Source organism: Hemitrygon akajei, chromosome 6 (assembly GCF_048418815.1).
Source record: "Hemitrygon akajei chromosome 6, sHemAka1.3, whole genome shotgun sequence".
NCBI classification, from domain to species: Eukaryota; Metazoa; Chordata; class Chondrichthyes; order Myliobatiformes; family Dasyatidae; genus Hemitrygon; species Hemitrygon akajei.
In genome coordinates, this window is record NC_133129.1 from 95,208,719 (window position 1) to 95,222,656 (window position 13,938).

Consider the following 13,938-nt stretch of genomic DNA (forward strand, 5'->3'; position numbering starts at 1 on the left):
AAATATTACAGCAGTGCTCTGGCAGGATAGATTAGAGGGCTCATCTAGGGAGGCTATTTGGGTGGAATTGAGGAATGGGAAAGGTGTAGTAACACTTATAGGGGTGTATTATAGACCACCTAATGGGGAGTGAGAATTGGAGGAGTAAATTTGCAAGGAGATAGCAGATATTTGTAGTAAGCACAGGGTTGTGATTGTGGGAGATTTTAATTTTCCACACATAGACTGGGAAGCCCATTCTGTAAAAGGGCTGGATGGTTTGGAGTTTGTAAAATGTGTGCAGGATAGTTTTTTGCAGCAATACATAGAGGTACCAACTAGAGAAGGGGTAGTGTTGGATCTCCTGTTAGGGAATGAGATAGGTCAGGTGACAGAGGTATGTGTTGGGGACCACTTCGGGTCCAGTGATCACAATGCCATTAGTTTCAATATAATTATGGAGAAGGATAGGACTGGACTCAGGGTTGAGATTTTTGATTGGAAAAAGGCTAACTTTGAGGAGATGCGAAAGGATTTAGAAGGAGTGGATTGGGACAAATTGTTTTATGGGAAGGATGTAATAGAGAAATGGAGGTCATTTAAAGGTGAAATTTTGGGGGTACAGAATATTTATGTTCCTGTTAGGTTGAAAGGAAAGGTTAAAAGTTTGAGAGAGCCATGGTTTTCAAGGGATATTGGAAACTTGGTTAGGAAAAAGAGAGATATCTACAATGAATATAGGCAGCATGGAGTAAATGAGGTGCTCGAGGAATATAAAGAGTGTAAGAAGAATCTTAAGAAAGAAATTAGAAAAGCTAAAAGAAAATACGAGGTTGCTTTGGCAAGTAAGGTGAAAATAAATCTGAAGGTTTTCCACAGTTATATTAATAGCAAAAGGATAGTGAGAGGTAAAGTTGGTCCCTTAGAGAATCAGAGTGGACAGCTATGTGTGGAGCCGAAAGAGGTGGGGGAGATTTTGAACAATTTCTTTTCTTCGGTATTCACAAAGGAGAAGGATATTGAATTGTGTAAGGTAAGGGAAACAAGTAGGGAAGTTATGGAAACTATGATGATTAAAGGGGAGGAAGTACTGGCGCTTTTAAGGGATATAAAAGTGGGTAAATCTCCGGGTCCTGACAGGATATTCCCTAGGACCTTGAGGGAGGTTAGTGTAGAAATAGGAGGAACTCTGACAGAAATATTTCAAATGTCGTTAGAAACGGGTATGGTTCAATGCTCTGATTTATAAAGGCCAACATACCAAAAGCTTTCTTCACCACCCTATCCACATGAGATTCCACCTTCAGGGAACTATTAGACATTAGACATTTCAAATCTGGACAGAGGCATAGATGGAGTAGACAATTTACTCTACGTCCACTCTACCTATGCCTCTCATAATCTTGTAAAACTCTATCCGATCTCCCCTCAGCCTCCGGCACTCCTCTGTTTTATGGCCTTATGGAAGGGGGCAGAAACCGGACATTGGGGGAGGAGGACAAGCTGGTAGGTTCTCGGTTCAGCTGATCTTTGATGCTCACTATGTCTGCTGTCACAACCAGGGATCGTATTAAAAAAAAAGATTTTTTTTCCCAGTTAGTACATGGATTGACTTCTCTCGGTGCAACCTCGTGGGTCTGCGTTGTCTTTGGATTGTTTACCTTTTACATCTAATCGTTTGTCTTTGCACTTGCTCTGGGTTTTCACTTTGTCTTACAGGTGTCTCATTTGGGATTGTGGGGATTGTTAATCTCTCTTTGTATTTATCACTTTTATTCAACTTTGGATAATGTAGTTAGCACTGTCTAGCATCATAGTTGTTGTCTTTGGGGATTATTGCTTCATCTGGACACCTATGTTGTCTGACTGGCGCTGAATTCAATTGTGATCCAGGATATATTTCAGAAGGGCTACCCAGCTCTTCTGTGCTGGGTCATTGTCGATCCTTGTCTGGTGAAAACTCTGACTGAGTTCTTCTGTGTATTGTGAGTGATTTCAGTTCATCAAGCTACTGTATAGCTTGCCTGAGCTCCTGTTAGTTTTTTGGGTTAATTTCAGTAATAGATCTTTAGTTTTGTTTGAATTGCCAACACCTCTGTGATTCCTGCACTCAAGTTTGCTCATGACCTTCACATCTGCCCACCACATTTCTACTACCCTGGGTGATAAATAGGTTTAAAACATGTTATACTGCAGTGGTTAGACTTCAGCTGAAAGAGCCCACAAGCATCCTGTGCGGCCACCTCCAACAAACTAGTTGTAATGAAGGCAGTGAGTGGCACACACAAAAAGAACGGCTCTGAAGAGCAGCTGCTGCTTCCCTGCAAAGGACAGATGACCTGGGTAGCCTTTCTGTGGATGTACAGTATCCTCAATGCTTGTGGGGGCCTTGATCCAGGTAAAGGTCTGATCTATTTACATAAAGCACGTAACACGCAGGCCAGGCAGCGTCTATGGAGAGGAATGAACAGTCAATGTTTCAGGCTAAGAGCCTCATCAGAAATGGACAGTTTATTTATTTCCATAGATGCTGCCTGACCTGACGAGTTCCTCCAGCACTGTGTGTGTTTTACACTTGATTTCCAGCATCTGTGGAATCGTGTGTTGTTTATTGTTAGCATAACATGTGGACGATAGAAAAATGAGGGTTATGTACTGTAGGACGGAAGGTTTAGATTGGTCTTAGAGTAGATTAAAAGGTCAGCACAACACAGTGCATTAAAGGGTCTGTCCTGTTCGGTATTCCTCTCCCGTTCATACAGGAGATTACCAAGATGCTGTCTGGATTGCAAAGCATGTCTGATGAGGGAAGGTTGAGTGAACTGGGGCTTTTCTCTTTGGAGCAAAGGGGGATGAGAGGTGACTTGATAGAGGTACAAGAAGATAAGTGGACAGCCAGAGACTTTTTCCCAGGCCAAAAATGGCTAACACAAGGAGCAGTCATTTTAATGTGATTGGAGAGAGGTGTACGGAAGGATATCAGAAGAAAGATTTTTTACGCAGAGCATGGTGGCTGTGTGGTGGTGGTGGTGGTAGAGGCAGATACAGAACTTTAGGCATTTAAGAAACTCTTTGATGGATATGTGGATGATGGAAAATGAAGGGTATACAGGAGGGAAAGTTTAGATTGATCTTTCAGTCGGTTAAAGGTTGGCACATCATGGGCCAAAAGGGCCGTACTGTGCTGTAGTGTTCCGTGTCCTACGACACAAATATCTGTGGAGTCGTTGACAGCACAGAATCACAATGTGTTGGTGAAGTGGGCTGAGAAGTCACTGAGGGCGTTTAATCCAGATAAATGTGAGCTGAAAGACACTGGGGGCATTAATGAGGCCAGGACATGGAGTACTGAGGAAGACGGATGGAGGTGATATCACTGGAGAGAATGTGGATGTCGTATGGGATGGTGATGAGGAGGGTGAATGGAGGTGCAGCAACAGGATTGAGGTACACATGACCATGAGGGTATGGACAGGGTCGATTTAAGAAAATATTCACAGGGTGGTAGAAGGTCAAGGTGAAGGGTAAGGGATTTAGAGGGGGTCTGAGAGGGAGCTTTCTCTCCCAGAGAGCAGTACATGGTAATGTTCGCTGTTCTAAGACTAATTCTTTCATCCCTACAGATGGTGTTAGGTCTCTCAATGCAGCCTGTTCTAGGGTGTAATAGCTGCGGTTTGAAAAGACTGCTGCATTATCTCAGCTGCAGCGGCAGAGATCTCAGAATTAGAATCAGTTTTTTTTATCACTGGCATATATCATGAAATCTGTAACTTTGTGGCAGCAGTGCAGTGCATTACCTAATAACAGAGAGAAAAAGACTGTGAATTCTGTAAGTATGTACATGTATATTAAGTAGCTAGATTAAATAGCAAAATCCAAAATAAAAAGTAGACTCGCCCGGTATTACAAGTCCAAGAGGGTGCTTCCACCCAAATGGAAGTATGAATCCTCGAAACACAAAGTCCACTACAGATGCTGTGGTCAAATCAACACATACGAACAAGCTGGATGAACTCAGCAGGTCAGGCAGCGTCCGTTGAAATGAGCAGTCAATGTTTTGGGCCGAATGACGAATGAAAGATCAATCTAAACTTTCCCCCCTGCATACCCTTCATTTTCCATCATCCACATATCCATCAAATGTCCTGACGAAGGGTCTCGGCCCGAAACGTTGACTGCTCATTTCAACGGATGCTGCCCGACCTGCTGAGTTCATCCAGCTTGTCTGTACATCTTGAGTGTGAATCCTCTACTGCTTCAGCACTTGTAGCCTAAGGACGGTCTTCATTGACTGAATGGATCTCAGAAAGAATAAGTCAATTTGTCATGCTAACATGTCTTGAGTTTTGATTGAGATGGAATCCTTGGTATTACTCTATTAAAATGCATAATAGACCGTATGGCCAAGCAGTTTTGTTACAAGTTTCTTTGTACTGGTTAAAACTTGCTACCAAGGATTGCAAGTCTGGGACAAATCTTCCTGTGAGGATGATTCCTCATCCTCTTGTATTTGCCCATATTTCCATATGGGCTTTAACCTGACTCCCATTTAAGATTAATTCACAAAAACATTAAAAGGATTTATTGATCTAAAAAAAAGTAGAGAGGTAGTGTTCATAGGTTCACGGTCCATTCAAAATTCCGATGGCAGAGGGGAGAAACTGTTCCTGAATCGCTGAATGTGCGTCTTCAGGCTTCTGTGCTTGTAACAATGAGAAGAGGGCAGGTCCTGGGGGTTGAGTGGGGGTGGCGTCACGGTTTTCTCTGAAGGTCTCGACTCTGAATCCTGAGCCACGAAAAACTCATTGTCTGATCTGTAGAAAGAAGGTGTTTGCACTGGAGAGAGTGTAGAAGAGTTTTACCAGGGTGCTCCCTGGGAAGGAGTGAGTCAATGATAAGGAGATAATGAGAGAGAGGCTGGATTTGTTTTACTTGGGCAGAGGCAGTGGGGTGGTTGAGTGGGTTGCAGGGGGCTTGAAAGAGGTAGACAAAATTAGGAAAGGCATACACTCAGTGGCCACTTTATTAGGTACACCTGTACACCTACTCATTAATCAAATATCTAATCGGTCAATCACATGGCAGCAACTTGATGCATAAAAGCATGCAGACATGGTCAAAAGGTTCAGTTGTTCAGACCAACCATCAGAACGGGGAAGGGATGTGATCTAAGTGACTTTGTTTATGGAGTGATTGTTGGTGCCAGACAGGGTGGTTTGAGTATCTCAGAAACTGCTGATGATCTGGGATTTTCACACACAACAGTCCCTAGAGTTTATGGGAAATGGTGTGAAAAATAAGAAAAAAACATCCAGTGAGCGGCATTTCTGTGGGTGAAAATGCCTCGTCAATGAGAGAGGTCAGAGGAGAATGGCCAGACTGGTTCAAGATGACAGTAACTCAGATAACCACACATTACAACAGTGGTGTGTGGAAGAGCATCTCTGTACACAGAACACATCAAATCGTGGAGTGGTTAGGCTGCAGAAGACCACAAGCATACACTCAGTGGCCACTTTATTAGGTACAGGAGGTATCTGATAACATTGCCACTGAGAGTATAGGGGAAGAGGTTTAGAGGGATACAGAGGGAAATCCTTCACACACAGAGACTGGGGAGTCCCTGGAATACCCTTCTGGAGAAAGTGATGGGAACTGACGGTATTTATGGAGTGTCTGGCTGAGCATTTGAATTATCTTCGTATACAGGGCTGCGGGCCAAGTGTTAGAAAATAGGAATGATATGGATGGATGCTCACTTGCCTACCCGCCATCAAGAACATACAGTACTGTACAAACTTTTAGGCACGTATATATAGTTAGGGTGCCTAAGCCTTTTTCTGTATTTGTCAATGTGGAGTGGAGAGCAAGTTTGCAGATCTGGCGGGAGCAAAGGGTGTTGGAAATTGCAAGAGTGGAGTGCTGCGGGAGGGGTGTGGGACAGGTGGCAGAGAAGGAATGCCAGGGGCATTCCTTCAATATATGTTTATCAGCTATCTTATGTATTTATATTTATATTTATTGTGTGTTTATATTTATTGTGTTTTAGTGTTGTGTTCATTATATTGTGTTTTTTTTCATGTTGCATCAGATCTGAAATAACAATTATTGTGTGGTTCTTTACACTTGAGTACTGGAAATGACATTAAACAATCTTGAATCTTGGTCAATATGGGCAGGTTGGGCCGAGTGGCCTATTTCACTGCTGTATGACTCTCTGACCTTCAGTTTTACACCAGGTGGAATCAAAGTCTCTTCCCATTGCAGGCTCTCAAGGGGAAATCCTCGTCTCGCAGTCGCCACCATATCTCAGGGTCACGGCAGGGGAGAATGTGGTTATGAACTGCAGCTTTTCACTCCAGAGCAACGTAACGTCAATGTTTGTCGAATGGATTCAGGAAGGGCAAAAGCTTATCGAGTGTCAGAGTGAATCGGTAGGCTGCCATCCGCCTGACACACAGGAGAAGATTAAAGTCACTGTCAATTGGACGTCTCAGTTTTCTACGTTACATATCAGAAACATTGAGCCAAAAGATAATGGCACTTACTACTGCAAGATTCAGGTCGAGAAACCAGCTCCAATCAAACGAGTGTTTGGAAATGGAACAGCCCTCGAAGTCACCAAACCAGGTAAATGAACAGAAAGGCAGCCAAGGTGCGGCCCATTGGCACGGCTGGCAAAGGCACTGCCTTACAGCATTGTATCTACGGTAGGTCAAGAATATGGGACACTCTAACACTATTACAGCTCTGGGCACTGGAATTTGGAGTTTAATTCTGGTGCTCTCTGAAAAAAAAAATGTTTGTGCATTCTCCCCATGAGCTACCTGGCGTTTCTCCAGGCACTGCAGTTTCCTCCCACTGTCCAAAGACATACCGGTTAGTAGTTAATTAGTCATTGTAAATTGTCCTGTGTTTAGGCTAGTTTTAAATAGGTAGGTTGCGGAAGGGCCTGTACTATGCTGTATCTCTAAATAAATAAAGAAGGCAGAATCCATCATCTAAGATCCCTACCGTCCAGGCCATGCCATCTTCTTGCAGCTACATCCAGCTGCAGGTACAGAGTCCAAATCCCTCACCAACAGGTTCAGGAATAGCTGCTTCCCTTCAACCATTCAGTTCCTGAACTAACCGGCACAACCCTAATCAAAGACACATTAATTATCAGAGTATGCAACCTTGAGATTCATCGTCCCACAGACGGGCACAAATCACACAAACGGTAAAAAATGAGCAAATAACACATAGAATATTAACACCAGACTGCAGAGTCCTAGAAGCAGTTTAGGAATGTTCAGTTTAGCGCTGTATCATTTGTTGACTGCCGGCTACAGAGCCAGTCTGCCCAGATCAAAATCATTAAAAAAAATAGCGATTAATAAAAATGACTAACCAGAAACACACAAAACATGATCTGCAGGGTCTTCTTAAAAACCAGTCCAAATCCACAAACTGCCCAACAACTGACTCCTGCACCTTCTTCCAGCAGCAGCCCGTGAGAGGGAGAGGGAGACCAGTCAAACGCAGACAGGCGGCGCTGAAAGCCTGCTCTCCTTCCACTCTCTTCCTCATTGACTTCAGTCTTGCGCTCCGCTTTTATCGGCCAGTTGGTCGAGAATTGGAGACGATCATGGGTTTGCGCCCACGATCTATAGGCTGCTCACTCTGTACTCAACTACGCCAGATTCGCTCAGAGACAGCAGAGGCACCAGATTGCTCAGTCAGCCCAAAAACACAAATTACCAAAATGTAAAACAGTGGCCCCTGTCGCTCACAGATTTGTAATAGTATATTCAAAAGGAGAGGAAGTGGATTTTTTTTTATAAACTGTCTGCAAGACATCATCATCATCATGTACATGTGACTATCATAGTGTAGCAACTTTGCATTAAAATGAACTTCAGGTATTTCCTTTTTCTGATTGTTTTCTCTTGCAAAAAAATATAATTAATGTTTAATTTATGTTTTTTTCCTTCTAAATACTGCTCATATGACGCTACGTGCACCAGGGTGTAAAGCACAGTTGTACACATAACACACAATAACTTAAGAAAGTAAGGACAAAATCTACAAATGAATTACACTTAGATAAACAAAGTAAAGGTGCATAAATTAAATATTGGGAGGTACAGAGCAGATTAACCAGTGACACTTTGAATACGATGCAGCAGGGAGTTCAGAAGCCTAATGGTCTGAGGGAAGAAATTGTTTCCCATCCCGACTGTTTTATGTATCAGAGTCTCCTGGTAGAACGTCAAAGAGGGTGGGATCCTTAATAATACCAAGGGCCCTGCTAATTCAGCGCTCCTGATAAAAGTTTTTCATTGCACCTGTGCATGTATGAATGTGCAGAAGAGAATAAATTTGACTTCATATAATTTCATTCCCGATCTGCAGTCCAGTCTATGCTTGGAGTTTCAAATTCAAGTAGATCATCATTGGTGTAAATACACAGGGTATAAATGCCTTGAAAATGAAAGCGAAATTCGAGTTTATTTTCATGCACACAGGTCCTGAAGGATTTCAGTTCCAAAAGGATGGCCCCTTATTCCAACAACATGACCACATGGACAACTAAAGACCTCCCTACGACCAGTACATTTCAACACCTCCCAGATTCTACCCTTCATCTGCACAGTGGGAGCCAATTGACCCACCGACCCTGCACTGCATGTTGTTAGGGTGTGGCAGGAAACTGGAGCACCCGGGGAAACCTATGTGGTCACAAGGAGAATGTGCAAACTAGACACAAACACACACACACACACACACACACACACACACACACACACACACACGTACACTCAGGCGCACACACACACACACACACACACACACACACACACACACACACACACACACACACACGTACACTCAGGCGCACACACACACACACACACACACACACACACACACACACACGTACACTCAGGCGCACACACACACACACACACACACACACAGACACACACACACACACACACGTACACTCAGGCGCACACACACACACACACACACACACACACACACACACACACACACACACACACACACACACACACACACACACACGCAACACATCAGAGAACAGTATAATGAGGCAACCACTGGGCCACTCTATAGCAACCGATTGATCACTAGCCCCAGGTGATCTTGTATGGGGCATATTACACAAAGCAATGTGTTTAATGGGCAGTTTCTTTTCCTCGCAGAAGAAGCATCAGCTGACAGTAGCCATGACCTCCAAAAGTGGCTTCCATTACTGCTGGCCTTAGGGGTCATCTTTTGCCTGCTGTACACCACGTACGAACTGTGTAAAGGCAAACACTTGAAAGGTAGGTGCAACCTGAGTGATTGCCGGAGAAATTATTGTGCTTAGTGTGAGCACGGACACGTGGGGCTGACTCTCCCTGGGGAAGTCTGTAATCCAGCAGATGTCCTTGAGGTTCTGGGCATGGAGATAACAAAGAATTTGCAGCTCTTGCTGCTCAAAATGCTGAACATTGAAGAGGCAGACTGAAGCTCCCTCTACACTGTCCCACCACACACTCCTGGGACCAGACACAGACTGAAGCTCCCTCTACACTGTCCCACCACACACTCCCGGGGCCAGACACAGACTGAAGCTCCCTCTACCCCGTCCCATCACACACTCCTAGGGTCAGACACAGAGTGAAACTCCCTCTACACTGTCCCATCACACACTCCCGGGGTCAGACACAGAGTGAAGCTCCCTCTACACTGTCGCATCACACACTCCCGGGGTCAGACACAGAGTGAAGCTCCCTCTACATTGTCCCATCACACACTCCCGGGGTCAGACACAGACTGAAGCTTCCTCTACCCCGTCCCACCACACACTCCTGGGACCAGACACAGACTGAAGCTCCCTCTACCCCGTCCCATCACACACTCCCAGGGTCAGACACAGAGTGAATTCCCTCCACACTGTCCCATCATACACTCCCAGGGTCAGACACAGAGTGAAGCTCCCTCTACACTGTCCCACCACACACTCCCGGGGCCAGACACAGACTGAAGCTCCCTCTACCCCGTCCCATCACACACTCCCGGGGTCAGGCACAGAGTGAAGCTCCCTCTACATTGTCCCATCACACACTCCCGGGGTCAGACACAGACTGAAGCTCCCTCTACCCCGTCCCACCACACACTCCTGGGACCAGACACAGACTGAAGCTCCCTCTACCCCGTCCCATCACACACTCCCGGGGTCAGACACAGAGTGAATATCCTCCACACTGTCCCATCATACACTCCCAGGGTCAGACACAGAGTGAAGCTCCCTCTACACTGTCCCACCACACACTCCTGGGGCCAGACACAGACTGAAGCTCCCTCTACCCCGTCCCATCACACACTCCTAGGGTCAGACACAGAGTGAAACTCCCTCTACACTGTCCCATCACACACTCCCGGGGTCAGACACAGAGTGAATTCCCTCCACACTGTCCCATCACACACCCAGAGTCGGACACAGAGTGAAGCTCCCTCTACACTGTCCCATCACACACTCCCAGGGTCAGACACAGAGTGAAGCTCCCTCTACACTGTCCCATCACACACTCCCGGGGTCAGACACAGACTGAAGCTCCCTCTACACTGTCCCACCACACACTCCTGGGACCAGACACAGACTGAAGCTCCCTCTACCCCGTCCCATCACACACTCCCGGGGTCAGACACAGAGTGAATTCCCTCCACACTGTCCCATCATACACTCCCAGGGTCAGACACAGAGTGAAGCTCCCTCTACACTGTCCCACCACACACTCCCGGGGCCAGACACAGACTGAAGCTCCCTCTACCCCGTCCCATCACACACTCCCAGGGTCAGACACAGAGTGGAACTCCCTCTACACTGTCCCATCACACACTCCCGGGGTCAGACACAGAGTGAATTTCCTGCACACTGTCCCATCACACACTCCCAGGGTCAGACACAGAGTGAAGCTCCCTCTACATTGTCCCATCACACACTCCCAGAGTCGGACACAGAGTGAAGCTCCCTCTACACTGTCCCATCACACACTCCTTGGGTCAGACACAGAGTGAAGCTCCCTCTACACTGTCCCATCACACACTCCCGGGGTCAGACACAGAGTGAAGCTCCCTCTACACTGTCCCATCACACACTCCCGGGGTCAGACACAGAGTGAAACTCCCTCTACACTGTCCCATCACACACTCCCAGGGTCAGACACAGAGTGAAGCTCCCTCTACACTGTCCCATCACACACTCCCAGGGTCAGACACAGAGTGAAGCTCCCTCTACATTGTCCCATCACACACTCCCAGGGTCAGACACAGAGTGAAGCTCCCTCCACACTGTCCCATCACACACTCCCAGGGTCAGACACAGAGTGAAGCTCCCTCTACACTGTCCCATCACACACTCCCAGGGTCAGACACAGAGTGAAGCTCCCTCTACACTGTCCCATCACATACTCCCGGGGTCAGACACAGAGTGAAGCTCCCACTACACTGTCCCATCACACACTCCCAACATCAGCCACAGAGTGAAGTTGCCTTGTATCATCACCTCGTGTGGATGGAGTTCACTCCTCTGCACTTGCAGCTGGGGTCCAGGCAACGGAGCTGTTGTAGGACATCGATTCTGGGAGTCATTCTGTGCCATCTGGAGGGAGAGACAGGAGGATTTCTGCTCCCTATGGCTATGCTGGGATGTGAGCAAAGCCCACCATCCAGTTTCTATGTCAGGAGTACACTAGGGGATCAACAAAGAAACAGGGCTCTGAGATTGAGCAGCTTGAGTTAAAGTCACGTCTTAGTCTGGCCACTAGGGACCCACAGTTATGGCAGGAATACCAGGAGAAGAAGGATGTACTGAGGGATCTGCAACTTCAACAGTCCTGAGGCACATACATGAGGTCACGGATCCAAATGCTGTAGGATTTGGACTATGGCTCACCCTTCTTCTACTCGTTAGAGAAGTGGTGGGAGTCCAAATGCCAGTTGTGGAGTTACTAGTTGTTGATGGCTCCTGCGTCACGGATCCTGATGCAATCTACAAACCCCATTTCCAGAAAAGTTGGGATATTTTCCCAAATGCAACAAAAACAAAAATCTGTGATATGTTAATTCATGTGAATCTTTATTTAACTGACAAAAGTACAAAGAAAAGATTTTCAACAGTTTTACTGACCAACTTAATTGTATTTTGTAAATATACATAAATTTAGAATTTGATGGCTGCAACACACTCAACAAAGGTTGGGACAGAGGCATGTTTACCATTGTGTTACATCACCTTTCCTTTTAATAACACTTTTTAATCGTTTTGGAACTGAGGATACTAATTGTAGTAGATTTGCAATTGGAAATTTTGTCCATTCTTGCTTGATATAAGACTTCAGCTGCTCAACAGTCCGTGGTCTCCGTTGTCTGATTCTCCTCTTCATGATGCGCCATACATTTTCAATAGGAGATAGCAGCAGGCCAGTCAAGCACACACACTCTGTATCTACAAAGCCACGCTGTTGTAGCCCGTGCAGAATGTGGTCTGGCATTGTCCTGCTGAAATAAGCATGGACGTCCCGGGAAGAGACATCGCCTTAATGGCAACATATGTCTCTATAAAATCCTTATATACGCCTCAGAGTCAATGGTACCCTCACCTGCATGCAACTCACCCATGCCGTGGGCACTGATGCACCCCCATACCATCACAGATGCTGGCTTTTGCACCTTTCACTGATAACAATCAGGATGGTTGTTTTCATCTTTGGCACGGAGAACTCGACGCCTGTTTTTTCCGAAAACTAGCCGAAATGTGGAATCATCTGACCACAGCACACGTTTCCACAGTCTTTCGGTCCATCTGAGATGAGCTCGGGCCCAGAGAACTTGCCGGCATTTCTGCATAGAGTTGATGTATGGCTTCCTCCCTGCGTAATACAGTTTCAAGTTGCATTTCTGGATGCAGCGATGGACTGTGTTAAATGACAATGGTTTTCCGAAGTACTCCCGAGCCCAGATGGCTATAATTGTCACAGTAGCATGACCGTTTCTTAGGCAGTGCTGCTTGAGGGCTCGAAGATCATGTGCATTCAACAGTGGTTTCCGACCTTGCCCTTTACGCACTGAGATGTCTGTGAATTCTCTGAATCTTTTCACAATATTATGTACTGTCGATGTTGAAAGACCTAAATTCTCTGCAATCTTGTGTTGGGAAATGTTCCTTTTGAACTGACTAACAATTCTCTCATGAATTTTGGCACAAAGGGGTGAGCCATGACCCATCCTTGCTTGCAAAGACTGAGCCTTTGATGGACGCTACTTTTATATCCAGTCACGATACCTCACCTGCTACCAATTAGCCTGCTTAATGTGGAGTCTTCCAAACCGGTGTTACTTGAATATTCTGTGCACTTTTCAATCTTATTTTAACTCTGTCCCAACTTTTGCTGAGTGTGTTGCAGCCATCAAATTCTAAATTTGTGTATATTTACAAAATACAATTAAGTTGGTCAGTAAAACTATTGAAAATCTTTTCTTTGTACTTTTGTCAGTTAAATAAAGGTTCACGTGAATTAACATATCACAGATTTTTGTTTTTATTGCATTTTGGAAAATATCCCAACTTTTCTGGAAATGGGGTTTGTACAAAGGACTTTACTCCTTTCACGGGTCCTTGTTCTCGCCAGACCCGTTAAGTGCAGATCCGTGCAGTGAGGTCTGGGAGGAATTGTCAATGGTCAGTACAGAGGATGTGGAGTGGTGAGGTCTGGGAGGAATTGTCAATGGTCAGTGCAGAGGATGTGGAGTGGTGAGGTCTGGGAGGAATTGTCAATGGTCAGTACAGAGGATGTGGAGTGGTGAGGTCTGGGAGGAATTGTCAATGGTCAGTGCAGAGGATGTGGAGTGGTGAGGTCTGGGAGGAATTGTCAATGGTCAGTGCAGAGGATGTGGAGTGGTGAG

At 45.7% G+C, this 13,938-nt stretch overlaps 1 gene segment (V, D, J or C); it reads left to right on the forward strand.

The window, feature by feature from the left end:
* Positions 1–2,246: 2,246 nt before the first annotated feature.
* LOC140728741 (Ig kappa chain V-III region MOPC 321-like) overlaps positions 2,247–13,938 on the forward strand; it is a 31,709-nt gene continuing 20,017 nt past the window's right edge. Inside the window, 3 exon segments of the V gene segment in view lie at positions 2,247–2,377; positions 6,247–6,609; positions 9,192–9,314. Coding sequence covers positions 2,314–2,377; positions 6,247–6,609; positions 9,192–9,314 — 550 coding nt within the window.